At 59.4% G+C, this 20422-nt stretch overlaps 1 protein-coding gene across 2 annotated transcripts in view; it reads right to left on the bottom strand.

The window, feature by feature from the left end:
- Window positions 1-222: 222 nt before the first annotated feature.
- Window positions 223-20422, bottom strand: part of MED27 (mediator complex subunit 27) — a gene marked incomplete at its 5' end in the record, with an annotated part of 159652 nt that continues 139452 nt past the window's right edge. For both annotated transcript variants that reach the window (XM_084236091.1, XM_084236092.1), the window contains 3 exons: window positions 223-418; window positions 2126-2203; window positions 17729-17770. In XM_084236091.1, coding sequence (XP_084092217.1) covers window positions 284-418; window positions 2126-2203; window positions 17729-17770 — 255 coding nt within the window. In that variant the 3' untranslated portion in view covers window positions 223-283. The remainder of the gene's footprint in view (window positions 419-2125; window positions 2204-17728; window positions 17771-20422) is intronic.

The raw sequence follows: 20422 nt of genomic DNA, 5'->3' as shown, positions 1-20422 counted from the left end.
TCTCCTTCAGGCGTCCAGGGCACCGTAAGAAACAAGAGACGGAGCCTGGTGCTGGGTACAAAAGGTTTATTGTTTATAAAAATAAGTCGCAAAATGAAACCAGCAGCCAGTCGCGGGCGGCCCCTCACGCATCGTGGAAAGGCCGAAACGGCCTCCCCGGCTGCTGCATGCAGCCCGTCCCCCCCAACCCTCCCCCGACAGCCTGTCTGAGGCTGGCCCGGGGCGCTGCTGCACAGGAGGGGGCGGCACCGGCATTGGGTGTGTCAGGCGGCCGGCAGGCGGGCTACTGGCGGCAGGTGTCGTGGAAGGCTTCGAGCGTGCGGAAGTCCCTCCACGTGGGGGGGAGGCCATCTTGCAGAAACTTCCCGCAGCGCTGGCACGGGGCCTGGAACAGCTTTATGTAACTTCTCAACCAGGTCTAAAAAGAGAAGCGAGGAGAGAGAGGGAAGCAGTGGGATCTGGGTGCTTCCAATGACACCCTGCCTGTCAAGCTCAGGATCCCCAGGAGGTGGCCGAGACCCCGAGACACCTGGTTTCATGGAAAGCAGCATGCAGAGCCACGGGTCCGACACGGCTGGTTCTCAGCGCTGGGTCTCCCTGGCCCTTCCCTGGGCGAGGGACTTTTTAAAAATAGACACCCCTGCCCTGGAAGGCAGGAAGAGCTCCCCCGGCCGGAGGCTTCAGGGCCGCACACAGGCAGGTCGCTCTGAGTCCCTGGTCAGGGTATTGGCTTCAATGGCCTCCGTGTCCCCACCAAGCGGTAGGCGTGGCAGGGGCGTGGCAGGCTCCGCGGGTGACGCCCAGGGCGCCCCTCCCCTAATCAGATTCCAGAGGCCATCACTCAGTCACGGTGCCACACCCCGGTGCCCCAGAAACACAATAAGCAGCCGACACGCCATGGCCAGGGAGCAGCCCCTCCGGCGTCGTGCACGAGGATGAGACTCACATGACAATTCTCAAACGCAAGGAGATGCGTTACCAAAAACACGAAACCGACAACAAAGAACACAAGTCCAGAACCGCTCAGCGAGCCGAGCCGCCCTCCACGACAGGGGCCCGGGCCTCGTGCTGAATGGCCTTTGGATCGCGCCGCTGAAAGGCTGTTCTGAGAGGCGGTGGCGAGCGGTGGGCGAGGCCCACTATCTTCACCAGGCCCGCCGGCTCCCAAAGGCGCAGCGTGGGTTGTGCAGAACACAGGCGAGCGGGTCACCCCGCCCCAGCACTGACCCTTTTCCAGATCAAGAGCGAAGACCCGTTGCTCACCAAGGAACCCTGGGCATGACTGGTGAGAGCTGAACTCACCGTCCCCAGAGAGCCTGTCCAGCTGCCCACTGAGCTGCCACCTTGCCTTGGGCAAACCCCGGGTGCCAGGGGCCCGGCGGCTGTTCCCTGCCCAGCTGGCTTTGACCTCCAGGAGAGGCTCGGTGGCTCTCAAAGAAGCGTGGCTGCTGAGGCAACTGATGGGAAGAGCGGCTGACCCCGCCTCGTGTCAGCGCCCACGCCGGCTTGCACAGGCGGCCTGAACCGGGTCTAGCCGGACCTGTCCAGCATGAATGAAGGAGGGAGTTTAGCAGCAGTGGGGAGTCCTCTCTGCAGGCAGGGGGCCCTCCGTCACAGACCTCAGGCCAAGGGGTGGTGAGAAGCTCGGGCTGCAGAGAGCCCATGAACGGCTCTCAAGAGATGGCGTCTACTGCGTTAGCTGACGCCCGCGGTATAAGTACTCAGGCGTGAGTCCAACCTCCGGCGGCCGACACCCTGGCTTGCAAAATTCTGAGCACTTGACGCAAGGGCGGGCGCGGACCCCAGCACACCAGTGAGGTGGCTGTTTTGGGGACTGCTCCCCCTCCTCCTAAGGGTTTGGTATTCTGGGGACAGCAAGGTTTGTCTCGGTCATGGCTGCTCGCCCAGCACCAGGCTTGGGGCCCCTGTGAGAACCCCAGCAGGGCTGGAGACAGTCTGAAGCCAGCCTGGGGGCAGCAGTGACAGAAACACCAGTGGCTTCTCCTTGACCCCTTCCCGTGCGGAGCAGGTGTCAGTTCCGCCGTGGGGCCCCCGCTGCCTGTGCCTGTCACGCTCTGGCGGCCGAGGGCTAACTGCGAGGCTTGGCTCAGAGGAGCCCACTTACCATGAAGGATCTGACCACGACGTCCGGCATCTGGGGCAGCTGGTAGTGGAGCAGGGCGGTGGTGGCGTGGTCTGTCACCTGGAGCCAAGGACAGAGACCGCGGTTAGAGGCCACCCCCTGCCAGAGCAGAGCAAACAAGCAGGCACTGCTTTGATAGGAAACACACATCTGCTACCGAAACGCTCTTGGAGAAAGGACATCTGAAATAAAATCTGAAGTGTGGAAATTAGTTAGTGAAGTGGGGGGCAGGAGAGGCTTGTTGTAGGCAGAAAGGCTGCGGGTACGTGGGCCCCGGGGCGAGGGGACTGCGAACATTCCAGTAACTGACGGTGCTGCCAGGCTGGGGCCCCGCGCAGGGACCTGGCGGGCGGGGGCGGCGGGCGGGGCTGAGCCGCGTGTCGGTACCACCGCCTGCATGGGAAGGGAGGGCCAGGCCCTACCTGGTCTGGACCTGCACAACGGTCCTGCTTCCTTTAATTCTCGCTCTGTCCCCTAAGTTGGAGCCATAGTAGTTTTAGGAATCTAGTGACTTCCGACCGTCTTGCCTTCAGTCGTCTCCCCTGGCGCCCACCCCGCCTCAGGAGCCTTGCCACGCTCACCAGTGCGCCGTGGGCGGCGCCAATGCCAGCCCTCCCATGAAGCTCTATTGCAGGGCGGGAGCTAGCACTAGTCTGAGCCCAGCGCTGCCCGGCCTGGCCCAGCGTGTCCCTCCCAAAGGCGCCTCTGCAGGCCCGAGACGCGCGACTCATGAATCGCTAATGCCGCCATCCATCAGCAATGTAACAGATTAAACCTAATTTGATAGCTGTGTTCAAACTCCTGGTTTATTTGATTGTCTTCATTAGGAACTCCTGGCATTACAAATGCTGTGGTTACAAAGCAAAACAGAACACAAGCTCCAGATAAAATCATTACCTTTGTGAAGGAGCCGAACGGGGGTTTCCAGCCCGGTGGGGGACAGACAGATGCGCTCAGGGGCCTGAGCAGCAGCGAGCAAACCATCAAGCTGTGCACTCACACCCAGCGAGGCCACAGCCTGGAGCGAGGACCGGCGTCCCCGCTTACGGGACCTCTCCAGCCTCAGTTTCCCCCAGATGAGATGGCTGCTCTTGAGAAGAGCTGGCGTCTAGCCACGCTGCAGGCCCACCTGTTTCCACCACCACCACCCCGGCCTCCCACTGCATCCCCAGCTTGCATGGGGGGCTGCCGAACATCCCTGGGGGACCCGTCTGGCTCAGGCTGTGCCCCAAGCCCAGACGCACCAGCTTCTCGAGGGTGCCCGCTGCACAGAGTGACGAGGCCTGGCCACGCGCCGAGCCATGCTGAGAACATGGCGCCGTCCCGCACACACAGCGCCCCGCACCGCGGAGAAACACACCCACGTGACTTTCAAGACAAACAGGACTTATTTCTTCAAGTGCAAAGACTTTTATTTTAAGCATTTTTGACACAGTTTTCTAAGCTGAGCAGTGCTTCCCCCCCCCCCCAGCCCCCCGGGGCCCCCCTTAAACAGGAGTGATGATAACTTGGCAAAACGGTGGGTGGTGATTGGTGGGTGAAATGCTATGGCACAGCAGGGGAGCCAGGCCCCGGGGACCACCCGCCCCTACTAGCCCACTTCAGGGGCTGATAAGAGGCCTCACAATCAGATCAGCCACTAAAAAACAAACAAGTTGCTGGAGAGTTCCTTCTTCAGGCCCACCACCCCACACATCAGCATGGCCGGGCTGGCTCTATCTGGTGCCCGTCCCGGCGCTCCAGGAAGCATCTTTCCCAAGAGGCGGAAGATGGGGGCCCTTGGGTGGGTCTAGATCTGGTGGGTCTATTCAGCAATGTGAGCTCCTGGCCTGGGGCCTGAGGTCCTCAGACTGGCCACCCAGAGGCCCTGGCCAAGCTGGGATGCTTTCTGCACATTCTGTTTTCCATTTTACGGTTTTTAACATAAATGACCAACATGTAAAAAGCGGGAGACTTCAACTGAGATCCCTTGTTTCTCCTGAAGCGTCAGAAGGCTTGGGGCAGTCCTCATGCGCCTGCCAGTCTCTGTGGTGTATGGCCCGGCTTCCCCGGCACGGACAACCTGCAGTTGGCCCCGGGAGGGCAGAGCCTCTGGGCAGGGCAGACGCCTGCAGTGGGCCTTACACCCAGCCTGCTTCGCTCAGGCTGACACTTCCACAACGTAGGGTCTTTCCCCAAAGACTGTCAGGACGTCTGCCCAGGCCTCCTGTTCGCTGGGCACCTGCTCTCGTGGGCCTGTGCCCACTCCCCCTCTGACCTCTGCCAAGCTCTGCACTTGGCCTCTTCTGGCTGAGGCTGGTAACTCCCGGTGGTAAGCTAGACCAGGCATCATCTCACAAAGGAAATCTCGTCCAGACCTGCCCCCCGCCCTCCCCACCCCGGTGTCCTTGGTAATGACGCCCCTGCCTGCTCAGTGGCCTACGCCAAAACCGCTCATGCCCAGGCAGTGTCCCAGTCTCCCGAACCCCCTACCCCGGCCTCTGCCAGCCACGATCTCAGCTGCTGCCTCCTCCCGCGGGGGCCGGAAGAGCCAGCTCACTGCCGCCCTTGCCTCTGCAGTCGGCACTCAGGCGGGGCCCCTGCAGGAGCACAGGGGGTGGGCTGGGGGCTTCGGGCTCCAGCAATGCCACCAGGGCCAGCGACTTCCTCTTTTTCAAGCGGCAGTTTTCCCATCTGGAAAATGGGGTCATACCAACAGCACCAGCACGGGGGGTGACAGCGATGGTGACGAGCCGTGACGCCGAGGCAGGCGCTGTTCTGCATGTTGCGGGGGTGCCTGACATGAAGCTCTACGCCTCTCGGTCCGCAGCTGAAGCCCTCGCAGCTCCCGAATGCATGTGGGATAGAGCCCAGAGTGCGGCCCTGGTCTTCGTCCACAGCAGGGCCTGGGTCTGGCCTCTGTCCTTCACCCCCTCTTCCGAAAGCGTTGCAGTCCGCAGCCCACTTGTCTTCCTCGCCTGGCTCCTTCTTCCACAGGCTCCTCACGACGCAACCTGCAGGGTTAGTCTTGTTGGTTTGGCTCAGTTTTCCTCACTTGACTGTGAACTTGGGGCCCCACGGACCACGTCCAGCGCCCCGCACGGAGGCTGCCCACACATGTGCTGCAGAGCGGACGAGCAGGGACTGGGCGCATGAGCTTGTGGGCGGGTGGGGGGCGGGTGGGGCTGAGGACTCTGGACCCTGGCCCACCTTACCCCTGCCCTGCGGGGAGCCGGGACTTTCCACCGGTGCAGGGCGGGCGAGTTCTTGAGTGCTCGCCGCGGGGTTCTGTCCTTCCTGGCACAGCTGCCCTTGCAGGGAGGCTGGGCCACGTGCAGTCCCAGGCGGCGTGTCAGACGTGGAAGAGGCGGGTGTCGCTGTCACTCGGAGGCCGTGAAGAGCGAGTGTGGATGCTCTGTGTTCTCTTCCCCGGCAACGCCGGGAGCCGCACCCGCAGCCAGAGGAGGCCGCGGAGGAGCCCCGTTAGGCCCGGGTCCCTGAGTGACTGCGTGGAGCACAGCTGTCGGCATGACGCGTGGTGCGTGGGGCTGACCAGACTAATGAAGTTTATTTGTCACAGCAGCTCTTCGGCCCTCTTCACACTGGGGTGTCCTCCTTGGGTGTTTATTTCCTGCCCGGGAGCTAAGCCGCAGCCTTTGCCAGGTCTGATTCCTGTAAGCGCCTATGGCCAAGGAAATGTTCCCTCCATAATGGCGCTGCTTAAAATGTGATTCACGGACCAGCAGCTCTGCGCTTCACCTGGGAATTTGTTAGAAACCCCAGTTCTTAGTTCCACTCTAGGAATTAAGCTGATCTTTCCAGCTCCTCTTAGGGATGCCAGGCGCAGAGGAGCGCGAATGCTAATGAGCCCCAGGATCCTGCCATTGCCAGCGGGTGCAAATGAAGCAGGTCTGGTGGGGGTTAGTGTGGACACTCCCAGCACTCCCTGGGGAGGGCCCTGCTGTTGCCAGCCAGGAGCTGCAGTATCCCAGGCACTGCAGGGAGAGGCCCTGAAAGGGCGGGCACTGGATGGGGGGCTCAGGCCCGGGCACCTGTCCGCAGGCTCGTTTGTCCTTTGCAGGATTCTGGTCAGGTGGCACTGCCCAGAAGCCACCAGGTATGGGGCGCAGGGGCGCCTCCACGAGGGGGTCTGGAGTGATGTGGCTTCCCTTCTCTCTAACGGGCGCCTCTTCAGGCCCACAGGATTACCTGGTGCACTCACAATGACCGGTATCAAGGGGCACGTGTCACGTGGCGCCTGTGCCCCTCTCATTTAACCCGCAGTGACTGGGCAGGGCTGTCCTTATTTCCACAGACAAGGACACGCAGACTCACGGAGAGGGGAGGATGCCCAGCGTCACCAGCTGCTGGGGGGGAAGGGGGCTTGAGCCCAGAGACTGCAAGGCGGAGTCTGTGCCCACCTCCTCCCAAAAGACACCTGGGCAAGCTTTCCGGGTTTGCCCGGGCATCATGCCCCTCGGTGGGGACAGGTCTCTGGAAGCCTCCACTGAGGCTGGGAGGCGTGTTAAGGGCGCGCTCTCTCCCCTGCCCGCTGGGGGCGCCCACACAGCTCTGTCCTGGCACCTGGCTCCCAGGCCTGGCACCTCGGTGGCCCCCTACCAGGCCGGCAGTGGGCCCCTCAGCCTTTTCTCTAAAGGCACAGTATAGACTATTTCCTTTAACTGCCAAGTGGTGGCAGGTTTTTTTGGCGATCATTTAATTTCTTCAATTTCCCATCACCCATTACAGGGATGTTTTAACAGGAGGAAACAAAGACGGCTGATGTGCTGTCTCCCCTCCCTCCCTCTCACACGGCCCCGTGGGTCGTGGGTCGGTGGGTGGGTCGTGGGGCTGATTTCCAAAGCACCAGGCGGGCGGTGGCTGGAGGAGGCGACAAGCACCTACGACAAGCACCTAACAGCTTCCTCGCTGGTCAAAGCAGTCCACCTTCAGTCTTTTCTGTTTTACACTCTTCAACAACAAAGTTGTTTTTTGCTCAGCATCCAAGACTAGGAAAAAAACAGGCCTGGGGCAACAACAGAAACCCCTATTAACTAATTTAAATCGATGCTGCCAGCCCAGCTGAGCTTCGGGTCCCATTATAATGGAAAGCTAATGAGATTCCACTGGGAGATAAAAGCCACCTCCCTGGCGGGGAGGCCCGGGAAGGGCACTAATGCTCGGAAGGGAGGGGGCCAGCACCCCGCCCCGTGAGTGCGGGTTTGAAAAGAGCTCCTGAGAAGATCAAAGTGGACGGCGGACCCAAGGAAAGGCAGGGAGAGAAAGACATGAAAGTAACAATGAACCCAGAGCCGGGCTGGGCTGAGAGGAGCAGAGGGGGACACGCTGGGGGTGACCCGCAAAGGCAGGAAGGCGTGGGCTGGGAAGGACAGGGTCACCCAACACCAGGAGCCTCGCCAGGGGTGTCCTGTTTCCAGGCACAGAAGAGCTGCAAACGCTGGAGCTGAGTTCGGGGCTTCCTCACCTGCCCCGTCTCCAGGCTGGACTGCAGGCAGTTTACTGAGTGCGGTGACCGTCCCTGGTCCAGCGACAGATGCACTTGGCTTTATTAGCCTCCCACTCAGCTCTCCCGCCTTCAGCAGGGGCTGATCGCAACTCCCTCTCCCCCGGCTCCAGGGGGCGGAGGTCTTCTCGCTCCCCAGTTGACAGGGAATTATGCTCAGAGAGGGAGCAGGAAATCTTTCAAGAGACCTTGAAACAGCTGCCAGTCAGCACGCTGGAGCAGGAGATGCCAGTCAAAACAAGTCTCCCCAACTCCGCCACCATATTGCGCGCCAGGCTCGATTCGGTCCCTGCCGGAACCCGGCGCCGGAGGGGACTGTGGCGATCACAAGTTATTTTAGCTAAACCCAAAGCAGAACTGCCGGCAGGAATAGCAGCAGCCGGTCAGCAGCCCTGAGCGCCAGCCCGGCACCGAGGCCGGCTGCACCGCAGCTGGTGGGAGCCGGCTTTGGAGCGAGACCACGCGGCCGGTCCTGTCTGCCACCCGCGGCGGCCCGTGACTCTACTGTGTCAGCGCAAGGAAAGCACGTGCGCAGCGCCTGACAAATAGCCAGCACCCTCCAAACGTGAGCCATCCAACTTCACGCCTCCCAGTCCCCAGCACGACCTGGGGGTGGCGCCAGGACCCAGGACCGATGCCCACGTCCCAGGGAGAAGCAATGCCTGGGCCCACGCCCGGCAGCTGTGCCCCAGAGGCGGTGGGACCTGGGCCTGGTGGGCCTCCCCTCTAGGACCTGGAGGGACAAGGCCTGCAGGGAAGTGTGGAGAGGGGCCACGATCCCACTACCCTTACGGTGGGGTCAGGACCCAGTCCCGAGGCTCCTGGCTCACACCCAGTTCTCTGCCTCTCTCCCCGCAGCACACCCCTGCCCCCCAGGGCCTGCCGGCACGGGTGGGCCAGTCAGAAGAGCTCCGGGTTGAGAGTCTCCTGCCGTGAGGACCGAGGGCCCCGGAGCGGCCCCTGCCGGTGGGTGTGCACAGAGGTCGCTCTCGGGCGTGGACGGGCAGCGCGCGCAGGCTGGCTGCAGCCCCGCGTGGGCATGGGGGTCGGGCTCCCCCTTGGGCCCGCGCCCGGCGGTGTAGGGAGACAGAACGGGCGTGGGCCCAGCAAGGCTATGTTCGGCTTCCGGTCAGCCCCCACCTCAGTGTGGGCTTTATGGTGACCGGGCAGAGTTCTCCTCAGTACGGGGTGAACAAGGGACTGAGTGTGGGCACACAGGGCGGGGAGACGCTAGACCAGTCACCCCAGTCTGTTCAGCAACAGAGCAGTGGGGGGCGGGTGGGGGCGGGGTAGGGGCTGGGCCTGTGGTGCCGTCCGCTGCGGGGCTCTTCCTGTTTGGGCGGTGACTGTCTTTGTTCACATTTTCCTGACCACGTCAGAGTCGGGTCACTGCACTTGCCCGAGAGGAAACCTGAACACTCGGGCCTGGCGGAAGTGTTCAGTTTTCCTCGCAGGCTTCTTGGTGGCCCAGGGATGCCCGAGGGGGAGGGGTGCTGTCGGGAGCCATCCCTGGGCTTCTAGAAGGTAGTGGAGGCTGGGGCCAGGGCCTGGGCTGTTAGAAAGCACCCCTGGGAGACTCTGATGACGGCCTCCCACCCCGGGGCAGGACTGTGGCCCGCAGGGGCAGTGTAGGCAGAGAGGAGCCTGGGGCTCCAGCAATTCTACGGAGCTTCCCCATGCGCTGGACTAACGGCCCTGAGCTGCATGGGCTGCCAGCCCACAGCCAGGCGCCCACGGCCCCCCGGCCCCTACCGGGAGAGCGTGGGCTCTGCTTATTAAAAGTAAGTCCCACGGGATTAATAAACAGGAAAAGTTAAGTACACGCGTGTTTAGAAGTTGCTTATTTAAAAGAGAAGCCTAGAAGGCCCGTCCTGGGCTTCCTCCAGCAATACCCGCTCCCACCCGGTGAGGAGGCTCCAGCGAGCAGTCGCCTGGACAGAAAGGGCAGCGAAAGAGGTGGGAAAGAAGGGGGGATGGAGCTGTAGGGAGATGGGGTTCAGTCCCAGATCAGTCACCACTTATCTGGGTGGCAGCGCTCCCGCTGGCCCTCAGGAGAGGGGTGTGGGGCCCCCCAGGTACCTTAAAGGCCCAGGTGCTCAGTGGCGGCCACTGCTGCGGGGTCTGACCACCCACCCCCAGGAAACCTTTGCCAGTTCCACCCTCGGGCCTACCAGCGGCAACGTCTTTTCTTTCTTCTTTTAAAATGGACAAGAGGGGCCTCCCCTGGTGGCGCAGCGGTTGAGCGCTGGGTTACGAGGCTGCCCGCAGCCCCTGCAGCGCCGGTTCGATCCCCGGCCACTGGCGAGGGTCCCACAAAAAAAAAAAAAAAAAAAAAAAAAGGACAAGAGGCCCTGGCAGGCAGGTCACCAGGGCCTGCCCCACACTGGGAATCGGGGATGACCTCACACTCCTATCGTCCTCAGATTCTGGGCTGGTTACAGCGAGTTTAGAGAATTGGGGTCGGAGGCAGAGGGACCATCAGCCAGGCCCTGACCTCGGTGTCGGAAACCTTCTGTTTCAGGGAGACCCTGGAATATTCTAATTGGCAGCAAAGCCAATCACGGGCTGCTTGTCGCACCCACAAGCTTCCTGCAACACAAAGAAACAACCGATTTTTGTTTGTGGGATTTACCTTCATGAGAGGCAGAAGGAAAGCCCAAGAGTTGCTGAGTTGCGGCAAGGACAGACCACCCTGGAGGAGCAATTTCTTTGAGGGTCTGAGGGTGGCGGCTGTGAACCTGGCGTGCCAAATGTGTAAAGAGGCAGGATTCCTGCGTGCAAGGTGCGCTGAAGAGGACCGGTTTCTTGGAGAATGCTGAAAACAGTCCCAGAAGAGCTTGTCCCATGAAAAGAGGAACCAGGACTGGTTCAAGCTGGGGTGAAGTCAGGCCTGAAGCTGGGGGTGGGGCAGAGCCGCTTCCCAGACCTGAGAGTAGAGCAGAGCGGAGCAGGGCTGAGATTTTATTATGCGACTCCGTCTCTAATCTGTGCCATGGATTTGTACACCACGGGTCAGGAGGCCTGCGAGTCCAGGGGGACCGGGGATTACTTAGACAGGATCAATACTTCCTTCTCTGCTTGATGAGGGAGCCATTTGCATGGGCTCTGAAGGGCTTCGAACTGTCCACTGGAGCCCGCACTGCTGCTCTGGGAGGAGACCAGAGCAGGGCTGTCTGGGCGGGGCTGGGGGGAGACAGACACGCTGCCCCCGCTCACGCCCACGACGCGTCGCTGTGCCTTGGAAGCATGGGGCCTGGTCTAGACAGCTAGGAAGACAAGCTGGCCCACACCAAGGTCTCCACAAAGGAGTCTTTGTTGGGTCAGGTTGGAATCCTGGGGTTAGGGCGGCAGCATGAAAGGGGGGCTTCAGGGGCAAGCTGAGGTCATGGGGCATGGCCAGGAGGGGGCCTGGGTGTGAAGGATCTCTCCAGGGTCCTGGCCAGCCTTCAGCTTCCGCCAAAGGCCTTGAGCCAACCCGAGAGATGCTGCTCACATAGGTCCCTGACGTGTCTCAGGATTACGGAATTAAGGTTCTTCATTTAGACGAAAGAAAAAAAGTTCCAGCTTTCCAGATGGTAAAACGCCAGATTCTGCTGCTGGCTGCCAGGCAAATCCAAGCCCAAAGGTACCTGAATAGTTCTGTACCCACTTGGTGTGAGATTATTTTCTGCAGGAACAGCCTAGCAGTTAGAGAAACACATCCAAAGACATCTGGGCTCCCAAGCAAATACAGACAGCACCACCTACTTCCCCAGCAAAACCGAGGCAACTGCAGGAGGCAGAGCGGGGACAGCAGAGCAGGGAGTGACCCTGGCAGGGGTGCGCTGCCACCGTGGAGCCGGGCGGCTCCTGCCCAGCCCCTCTGGGCGGGGGGAACGGGGGCTCACAGGGGCCTGCCGGGGTCACCAGAGGCTCTGCTGGCCCTCTCAGACCCCAGGGACTGCTCTGGGTCCTGTAGCCATGGTCCTGGGCCAGCAAGTCAAGGCTGCCCAGAGGGCACTGCGGGTGCATGTGTCCTGGACGCCTGCGCCCTCCAACGCTCGCTTTCTGACCACGAGGAGACACCAGGCGTGGAACTGGGGGAAGGTGGAGGATGCTTCAGGGGTGCGTGGGTGTGTCATGGCATCTGGGCTGGTGGACTTTACAAAAGATCACTGAGGCGGGCTCACATAAAGAGAGCGGGCGTCTGTGTCCGGGCCCCTGCCTGTGACGGCGAGAACGGGCAGTGCTATTTACTGAGCACTTCCTTGGGGCCCTGCCGTGCCCAGCAACCACCGCATTGACTGAGTCCTCACCACTCGCACCCTGTGGGTGCACGGACCTGCAGCCTGGGCGAGGCCCCGGCACCGGCCAGCTACTGGGGTCGGCAGAGCAGGATGCCGCTCCAGGCCCGACTGACCCCAGGGCCTGAGACTTCAGCACTGTCTGCTGCGATGGGCAGGGAAGAGGCGCAGAGGCTGAGATGAGACTGTGGGCGGGTGGGCAGGAGAGTGAGCTGCGGGGCAGGGGGTGTGGCGCTGCCAAGCAGCCCTGAGCAGGCCGGAGAGCCATGGGCACTAGTCACTGCACGTCAAACTGTGTCTGTGAGGCAGGTGCTCCTGCATGTCCGTCCTGCCGATGAGGACACCGAGGCCACAGGGGGTGGGCCTACCGGGGCTGCTGCCAGGGCAGCGAGCCTGGGCACAGAGCCCAGCGACCGGTTCTCTTTGGAACAGTCGCTGCGGGAATGCCTACCAGGGAGCTAGAGGGGAGCGGGCAGCAGACCGTGTGGCCCTGACAAGGTGCCCTCTGGGTGTGGGAAGGAGGTGGGTGGTGGGTGACAGGCTTCCCAGAAGCAGGCGTTGGACTGGAGCGGAAGCACCGGCACCGACGCGAGCAACCTCTGGGCAGAAAGAGGCTGCAGGAATGGAAAGTGGCTTCTGAATGGCGGACACAGACCAATTCCTGCAGCAGGCGGCTCCCTACCCACTGTAGCCATGAGACCGAGTCAGTCCTGAAGCAGCTCGGGCATCACCACACTCGGGGGCGAGGGAGCCTCGCAGAGGGGAGAGGACGTGTGTGCCCCAACCTCGTCTGGGACGAGGGGCTTGTGCAGATCCAACGTGCCCTTAAGAGAGAACTGGGGGTGAGCCAGGCCCTCCGCCGCTCAGCCCCCAGACCCCTGGCTTAGCAGCGTCCACCCCTGTTCTCCTGTTATCCAACCCGGTCAATATGGCCAGCTGTGAGCTCCAGCAAGGCTCCCCGTCAGGATGACCCTGACCGGTTGCCGGCCCGGCTTCCCCGGTATGTCGATGGCTCGATACTCGGGTCCTGCGTCCTCCCTTAGCCCGGCGGGAAACACTCTCCCCGCCAGAGCCGCCCACCAGCCCCATACGGGGGACAGTCTCTCTCTTGACAGAACACACCGAAGCAACAACCAAGTTCGTCTACACGGCCTGCCTTTTCTCTGGAGAAAGCGAACCAGCTTTAAGTCTTTTAGAAAAGGAGGCGACGCAGCAACAGCCGTGGCCAAGGCAGAAGCGCTTCCGTGACACAGAGACCGCGGAGGGCTCCCAAGGAAATGTAAATGAGCTTGGAGGAAGGCGTTTAACAGATTTCAATAACCTAACAACTATTCACGAGCCCTCTGGGGACGCGAACTACTACAGCAGGTCCCTGTGCCAGAGTAACGTGGCCGCAAGGCCCAGTGAGAGAGCGGTTCCTGCCCTCTGGGAGGCCCTGAGTGGGGACGGGGCTCCTCCTGGCTCTGGGAATTAGCGGCCAGTCGGGCGGGCCCGTGTTGCCGGGGAGCAGTGTGTGCCGGGCGCTCAGTGTGCAGAGCCCAGGCTTACCTCTTCTGCGGAGGCTCTTCTCCAAAAGGCACCGGGGCCCCTCACTAAGCAACCCTGGGTCAAGCCTGTGCCCAGAGGCCCGTCTTCTTTTCGAAGCGTGAGGAAGGAGGCGCCTGGCGAACCTGGGAAGGAGGACGTCTCCCACTGCGGACCGCCCACAGCGGCCTGGCCCCCACGGGCCCTGGAGGAGGAGCGTGGCCGGGGCGCGCCTCGCTTGCTGCCCTCCCCGGCGCGAGGACGCGGCGCGTGCACCATCCCTCTGGTACAGCCTCGGTCTCTGCCGCCTGCTGGGGGCTGCACACACACTCGCCTCTTTCTCTGGCCTCCCTGCCAAGGCTGAACACAGCAAGCAGCTGCAGGTCCACCCCGGCTCTTCCGAAGTTACTGGATGAAAATGCACACTGTTTTGAAACGAGGAGGTTAGAGATCAAAACAGTGACTGCCCCTGCAGAGTTTAAATGTCAGCAAACTATGAACACGCTTGAAACCTTTCCTGGCTCTTTGTGGCTCTGCCCTTTCAGACGGTCCCCCCATCTCTAAGTTCCATTCTCTGAGTCTGCTCTGCTGGACTCTGGCGACTATAAAAAGCTGCTTCGCCCCAGGACCAAGTGCAGAGCACCTCGGGGCACCACACTGAATGCCGGGACCCCGGCTCACCGCCGCGCCGCGTGCCCAGGGACGGGGTCTAATGAGGAGGAGCGGAGGGGCTTGCTGGCAGAGTCCCCGCCGCAGACAAAAGGCGGCCACGTTGCGCTTCAGGCGGCGGGATTTGCTACAGGACCTGGCGCTCATCTTTAACCCCAGGAGGCAGCACGGCCAGAGGAGGATTTGACAGCTGCGTGCTCCCATTCTCTTAGCTCCTGACGTTATTTTCCAGAAATACAAAGGACAGTATGAGCCGGGTTGGCTGTGCGAGGCTTTGTCACACCGAGGGAGAGACCTCGTGGGCAGGAAAACACACGCCACACACAGTAATTGCGGCCACATCATGGACACCGGAGGAGGGATGTCCTGGGCGTCGGCATCACAGCCACGCAGGGAGGGTGCCTCGGGGTGGGCCCACGCGGGTGGGCACGGTGGCGGCGAAGGCCTGACGCCACACGAGGACATCTGGGCTTGGTCTGCTGCCTGAGGAACCCTGTTGCGGACGACCAGGCAATGTTCTGCCCCTGGTGCTCTGACTCCCACCAGCCTCGAGCTCCGCTCACTTGGACGGGAGCGGGCAGATGTGGGGAGCGACGCTTACCACAGGGCTCTCAAGCGGCATCTTTCCGGGAAATGCTACAAGCAACATCAATCAGGACACCCAAAATTTAAGTGGGTGGACAGGAAGAAAATAGAATTCTGAGAAATAGCTGATACTGAAAAGCAGCATTCAGAGCTGGTGCCGCCTCTCCTCGTCTGCTGGCATCTTGCGTCTGAGCCACTAACCGTCATCCCGGGGATCGCACTGGGCTGCAGAGGCTGTGGTGGGCACGGTGGCCCCGGCTCGGGTGTGAGGATGTGGCCTGGCTGTGGGGCAGGAGGGCCTGACCCCTCCCCACCACACGCCTGAGAGGCACCCGAGGAAATCCGGGTGGCAGGGAGGCCCTGTAGGGTCCAGCTGCACACCCCGCATCCTCGCCACTGTCTTCCCAAACCACGAGACCTGTACGAACCCCCGGTCCCTTTCAGTGTGATGACGATTAGTTTTATTGATAAGGGATTACACTTAATTCTCTACTACATTATTTTCCAATATATTCCTTAATGTGACAGCAAACAGACGATGTCTGAGCAGAGAAGAGCGGACGCTCTAAGCCCCCAGCTCCTTCCCCGCCCTGGAGAGGGGGCAGGACTCCGTGGCGTCAGCCCGCGGTTCTGACTCCAAGTTGTGGTTCTCTTGTCTAGCACAGGGGTCAGCGGCAGGGGGCGGGTTCACGCTGCTAAAAAGAGGAGAAGCAGGGGTGCCGAAGGACGCCGGGTGGGGCTCTGCACACATACGCCAGGATGCCGCTCGCCAGTTGAGAGAAGTCCCCCTCCCTACCAGTGCGCCCCCTCTTCCTGCTGCAAACACATCACAGAAACTGCAAGGGCTTGGCGCGTGCGCCCTGGTCTCTCCAGCTCGACTAACACCAATTTTCAACACCGCTTCCGTGTGTTTGTAGTTTCAAACAAATACAAAGGCTGCCTGGCTGGTTATTTTTAGGGGAGGCAGAGTAAAAATACAGCAGCATCGCTGCCTATCTATGCTGTCCTCAAATCTGCGCTTCACACATTTTACAACTTCCTAATAAACTTTCCGCTCCCGTTCAAAGATACGTCCACCACACAGAACGTCACCTACACAGGCAAGAGCACGCGCGCCCCCCCCCTCAGAGGCCATGTGGATGGAAACGGGGAGCACGGCAAGGGCAGGCGATGGCGGCTGGGCCGGGCCCACGGCACTGTGGAGCCAGGAGGTACTCACCGTAGCCCGCGGGGCGGCGATAAACTGGGCAAGAGAGCAAACTGCTTTAACAAGGGTCCTGTCTGCTGAAGACTAGGAAGAGACAGGCACGAACAGCGCCCCCAGCTGCTGGGGAAGGCCAGGGCGGCCGGCCCGGGGAGAGGGGTGCAGAGGCGGCGGGGGCGCGTGCTCAGTGTGCCCGCTCGGATCAGAAGGCGGAGGCCAGAGGCCCCGCGTGACGGCCGCGTCCACCAGGCCTAGGAAGGGGGCGACGGCTCTGCTCTGCTTCTGGGTAGCTCAGCTGGGGAAAGGGGCGTCCAGAGAGCCAGGACTGGGATGTTCCTCTTTAAATAAACTTCCGGTGTGGGCTAATCTCAGATTTACAGGTGAGTGGGAAAGGTGGGTCCTGCAGCCCCCACATACCCTCCCGGTCTCCCCCGCCGCGAAAGTCCCGCATCACAGTGCCTGGGTTCCGGCGCCGAAGCCAGTGCCGGTTACTTGTCAGTAACTGAACTCCAGGCTTTATTTGGGGTTAGCCAGTTTCCCCATTCACACGGGTTCCGGGACCCACCCCAGGCCAGCCCCGTCTCGGCCACGTCCCCCGACTCCCGGCTTCCGCCCTCTTCACGCAAAGCACCCAGGGCACAAGGTGAAGGACGCACTCGGCAGCATGGGGCCTGCTGTGCTCTGCTGGGCGATGAGTGCTTTGGGACTAGACGGCCACGGGGCGCCGGCCATGGACACGGTTCACCGAGGTCATGAGCCTTGACCTCAATTATGAAGCCCCAAATGGGAAGAACTTGGGTCCAGCTTTCAACATCACGCCCTTCCTCCCACTGAGACCTTCAGTGGCTTCTCACTGAACTGAGACTACATCCAAGTCCTGCAGCAGGGCCTAGAGGCTCCCCGGGCTCTGCCCACTTCCTAGTCCACACCCACCACCTGCCAGCAGGCACAGGCATCAGGTTCCGGGGCTGTTGCTCCCCCTCCCTGGACTTCTCTGGTGGCTGATCCCTTTACTTGCTTTCTGTCTGTTCAGTTTTGCCCTGAAGAGGCCTCCACTGACCACCTGACAAGAGGCCCCGCCTGCTCCACTACGGCCCCAGTATCTGAAAGTGACGTCACTGGAGGGCAAAGCACCAGGCACCTCAGCCCGCACCAGGCACCTGCACAGATGCCAAGGGTTTGTTTTTGTTTTTTTCAGCTAGAAAAGACAAATTTATTTAAAAAGTAATAAGAAAGAGAAAATACATTTACAGTATTTTTTTTTTGGGGGGGTAAGGAAATGGAGAAATTTTTAATTTTTTTCTATTTGTATAGGAACAGACTTTTTAAAATATATTTTTTACATCATTTTTCATTTTTGCACAATATATGCATTTTCATCTTGGTTACAGTCCCCATACAATTCCCACCCTGGGAGTAGGCCAAGGGTTTTGAGAAACAGAAATTGAGCCGAAGAACTGTGGGTCAGGTGGGAACAACTCAAGAGCCTGTGAATTTTTTTTTAAGGTCTATTTTATGTCTGGCAAAAATCACAATTTGTGGGGATATGGTTCTGTGAGTTTTGACACATTTGATAAATTTCCATCACTCACACCACTCCTGTGTCCCTGGGGGGAAAGTCCCCTGCCCTCACCCCTGGCAGTCGGGGATCTGATTTTGTCCTGAAGGTTGTGTCTTTCCCAGAATGTCATATATGTGGAATCACACAATAAGCAGCCTTTTGTATAAGCCTCTGATTTAAGACCAGTGTTTATACCTCAAAGCATTTACATTTCCCTTAATGCATCTCAAGTAAGAAACAAAAAAGTACAGCTTACCTTCTGGAACACCTGATAGTTGGATTTTGACCATATATCCAGCTGGGGGAAAAAAGAGACAAAAGCATCATCAGTATCATTTTAGAATTTTGGGCTTCAAGAAATGAAACCGCAATGGCTGCTAGGGAAAAAAACCACGATTATAGAATAACACAATCTTGGCTAAAAAGGATCTTAAAGGTCCTGTTTGATTTGGTCTTTGTCAACCTGTTGATTTAGAGGAAGTCACTGAAGGGAGGTGAGGTCGACGGAGGCCCTTCTGTGTCGATCCCTGGCTTGCCTTTCTGACCCTACCCCTCCCAGTTCTGGGGCCTCCTCAATCCTCAAGGTGTCAGAGTCAACCCTGCCTCAGGACCTTTGGACTTACTGTGCCTTTTGCTTGACTGCTTTTCCCACAAACTCTCACAAGGCCCCTCCTTCCCTTACCTGAAACATCACCCTATCAGAGTTGCATTTCCCAGTTACCCTGTCTAAAATATTACTTTATCTGCTGTTTTGACTCTCTTTATCCTTTCAAAAATTAAAATTTTTTACAGTGCTTTCATCTGCCAGGGACTTTTTTTGTTTACACTCTCTTGGTACGGACCTGGATGTTGTAGGCATCACAGGTCTCTGCAGCTCCCAGTGGCTGTGTGCCTGCTGCCCCAGGCCCTACACGGCATGGCATGCTACTGAACACCCCCCCATGCTATTGAACCCCACGGCAAGCCGGTGCAGCTGGGCCCCTTAAAGCCCGGCTTTCCAGATGACAAGATAGCCATTCAGAGCTGCCCCATAGCCCAGGGTTACCTGGAGAGGCTTCTGTGGGTGGGCCTACCTGGAGGTGCTCAAACTTGGCAGCACCAGAAGCCATGGCCATGGGAAAGTTTTTTTTTTTTTAAGATTTATTTATTTATGCATACAAGAGCTGGGTACAGGCCAGAGATGCGGGGGGTGAGAGGATTCACCAGAGACAGAGTGGGGAGCAGAACAGGCAGACTGAAATCCACTCTGAGGGGAGCAGCGGGTGAGTCGTGAGAGGTCTGCTGCGCCATGTGGGTAGCTCCCTGCCTGGGGATCAAACTCATGCTGTAGTGGCTGCAGATAGCTTCATTGTGCTGAGACTTTAATCCCTTGTGCCACCAGGGAGGCCTGGGAAGATCATTTTTTTTAAACATAGAGATTCCTGGGTCCCTGCCCTGGAGTGTGTGGATGAGTAGGCTGGAAGTGGACCCTGGCATCTGCTCGCTTATCTGAGCATTGGCTGCCTGTGGTGCCCAGCCAGGTCAGGAGCCTTGATCCAGAGAGCTCCAACTCTGCACATGAGGGAGCTGGAAGTCTGATGGGAGTTGTGGGCAGGCAGGCCCGGAGCCTGTCCAGTCTTCCTATGGCCACACTTGGTCCTGGCACAGGGTGCTCCAAGTGCTGGTGCTAACCAAACCCTTTGGGTCTCACAGCTTTGTGCACTAAGTCAAATCAATGCCCTGTCACTGTTTCCGGAGCCTGGGACAATCTAAGCATTGTAAAAAGAGCATGGCCCCAGTACACGCTGGGAGAGAGCGCAAGGAGGTGCAGTGTGTCCCCGGAGCACGCCCGACACCTTCAATATAGGAGGGCGAGTGAAACGCCTGGTCAGTGGGCCCCTCGGGTCCTGCCCGTGGGCTTGGCTGGTGGTCAAGGTGCAAAGTGAGACTCGGGGATGAGCCTGCTGTGTTATTGATTGTGGAGCACCTGGGAGGGAGGGCAGCCAGGAGGGAGGACTCCGTGAGGCAAAGACGGGAAGGGAGGGTGGCGCTGACCCGGGGCACTCTGAGCTGTTTCGGTTCTGATGGAAACACCAACATTTGATTTCTGAAAACCGTCCTCAGAAAAGGAGAGCCGGGCTGCAGCCAGGCAGACAGCGAGGTCTTCACTTCTTCCTGCTCACCATCAGCGTCATGTACATTTTGCTGTGCTTGACAACTTCAGGACAGTCGAGGAGGTTAAGAGGATTGTGAGGCCACCTGGCCTGTGTGGGGGCTCCTGCTGGAGACCAAGGCTTAGCTAATCCAAGTCCAGCAAGATAAAGGCTGGACTTGGCTGGACGCGTGTTCAGATGGGCCCCTCCTCCCACCCCAACCTCGAGCTGGGCCCTGCTGGACTTGTCCCAAAACCCCCTCACCGGCCCCTCTCCTGTCACTCTGGCTACACCGTCTCTAGAAACGTAGTGTCAGCTTGCAGCCGCCTGCCCCCATGCAAACCAATGGATGGGGTAGAAATTTAAAAATCTTCAGGTGCCAGAATTTTAACTTGACAGGTTAGCATTTTGATCCCCCAGGTAACTATGAAGGAAATCTCAAAAGAAACCAGAAATGAATTCCCTACGATATCAGCTCTGCTGAAGAAGAGCATGTCAGCAGTGGGGCGTATCTGGGCGAAGTCAGGCCCATGCTGCTTTCTTAGCACAGCAGTTTAAGCCCGGTGCAGCATTTAAAGATTATTCTGAGATTGCAGAATGAATAATGACCTTTTGGATCTTTTCATTCTACCAAATCAGTGCCAAGATGACAGGGAGATGCCAATGAGTCTAGATCTAAATTTTAGGAAGCGTCCCATCACCGCCTGAACTTGGAACTAATATTGTTCTCCTTGCATCTGAAGCCACAGTTGCTTATCCTGCTTTCTGTTCACTTCGCACAGGCAGACTAAGACATAAACACAGGGCCATGGCAGAGA

The sequence above is a fragment of the Talpa europaea genome, assembly GCF_964194135.1.
Source record: "Talpa europaea genome assembly, chromosome: 7".
NCBI lineage: Eukaryota > Metazoa > Chordata > Mammalia > Eulipotyphla > Talpidae > Talpa > Talpa europaea.
Note: the sequence above shows the minus strand (reverse complement) of the source record. Positions and strands in the feature narration are given on the sequence as shown.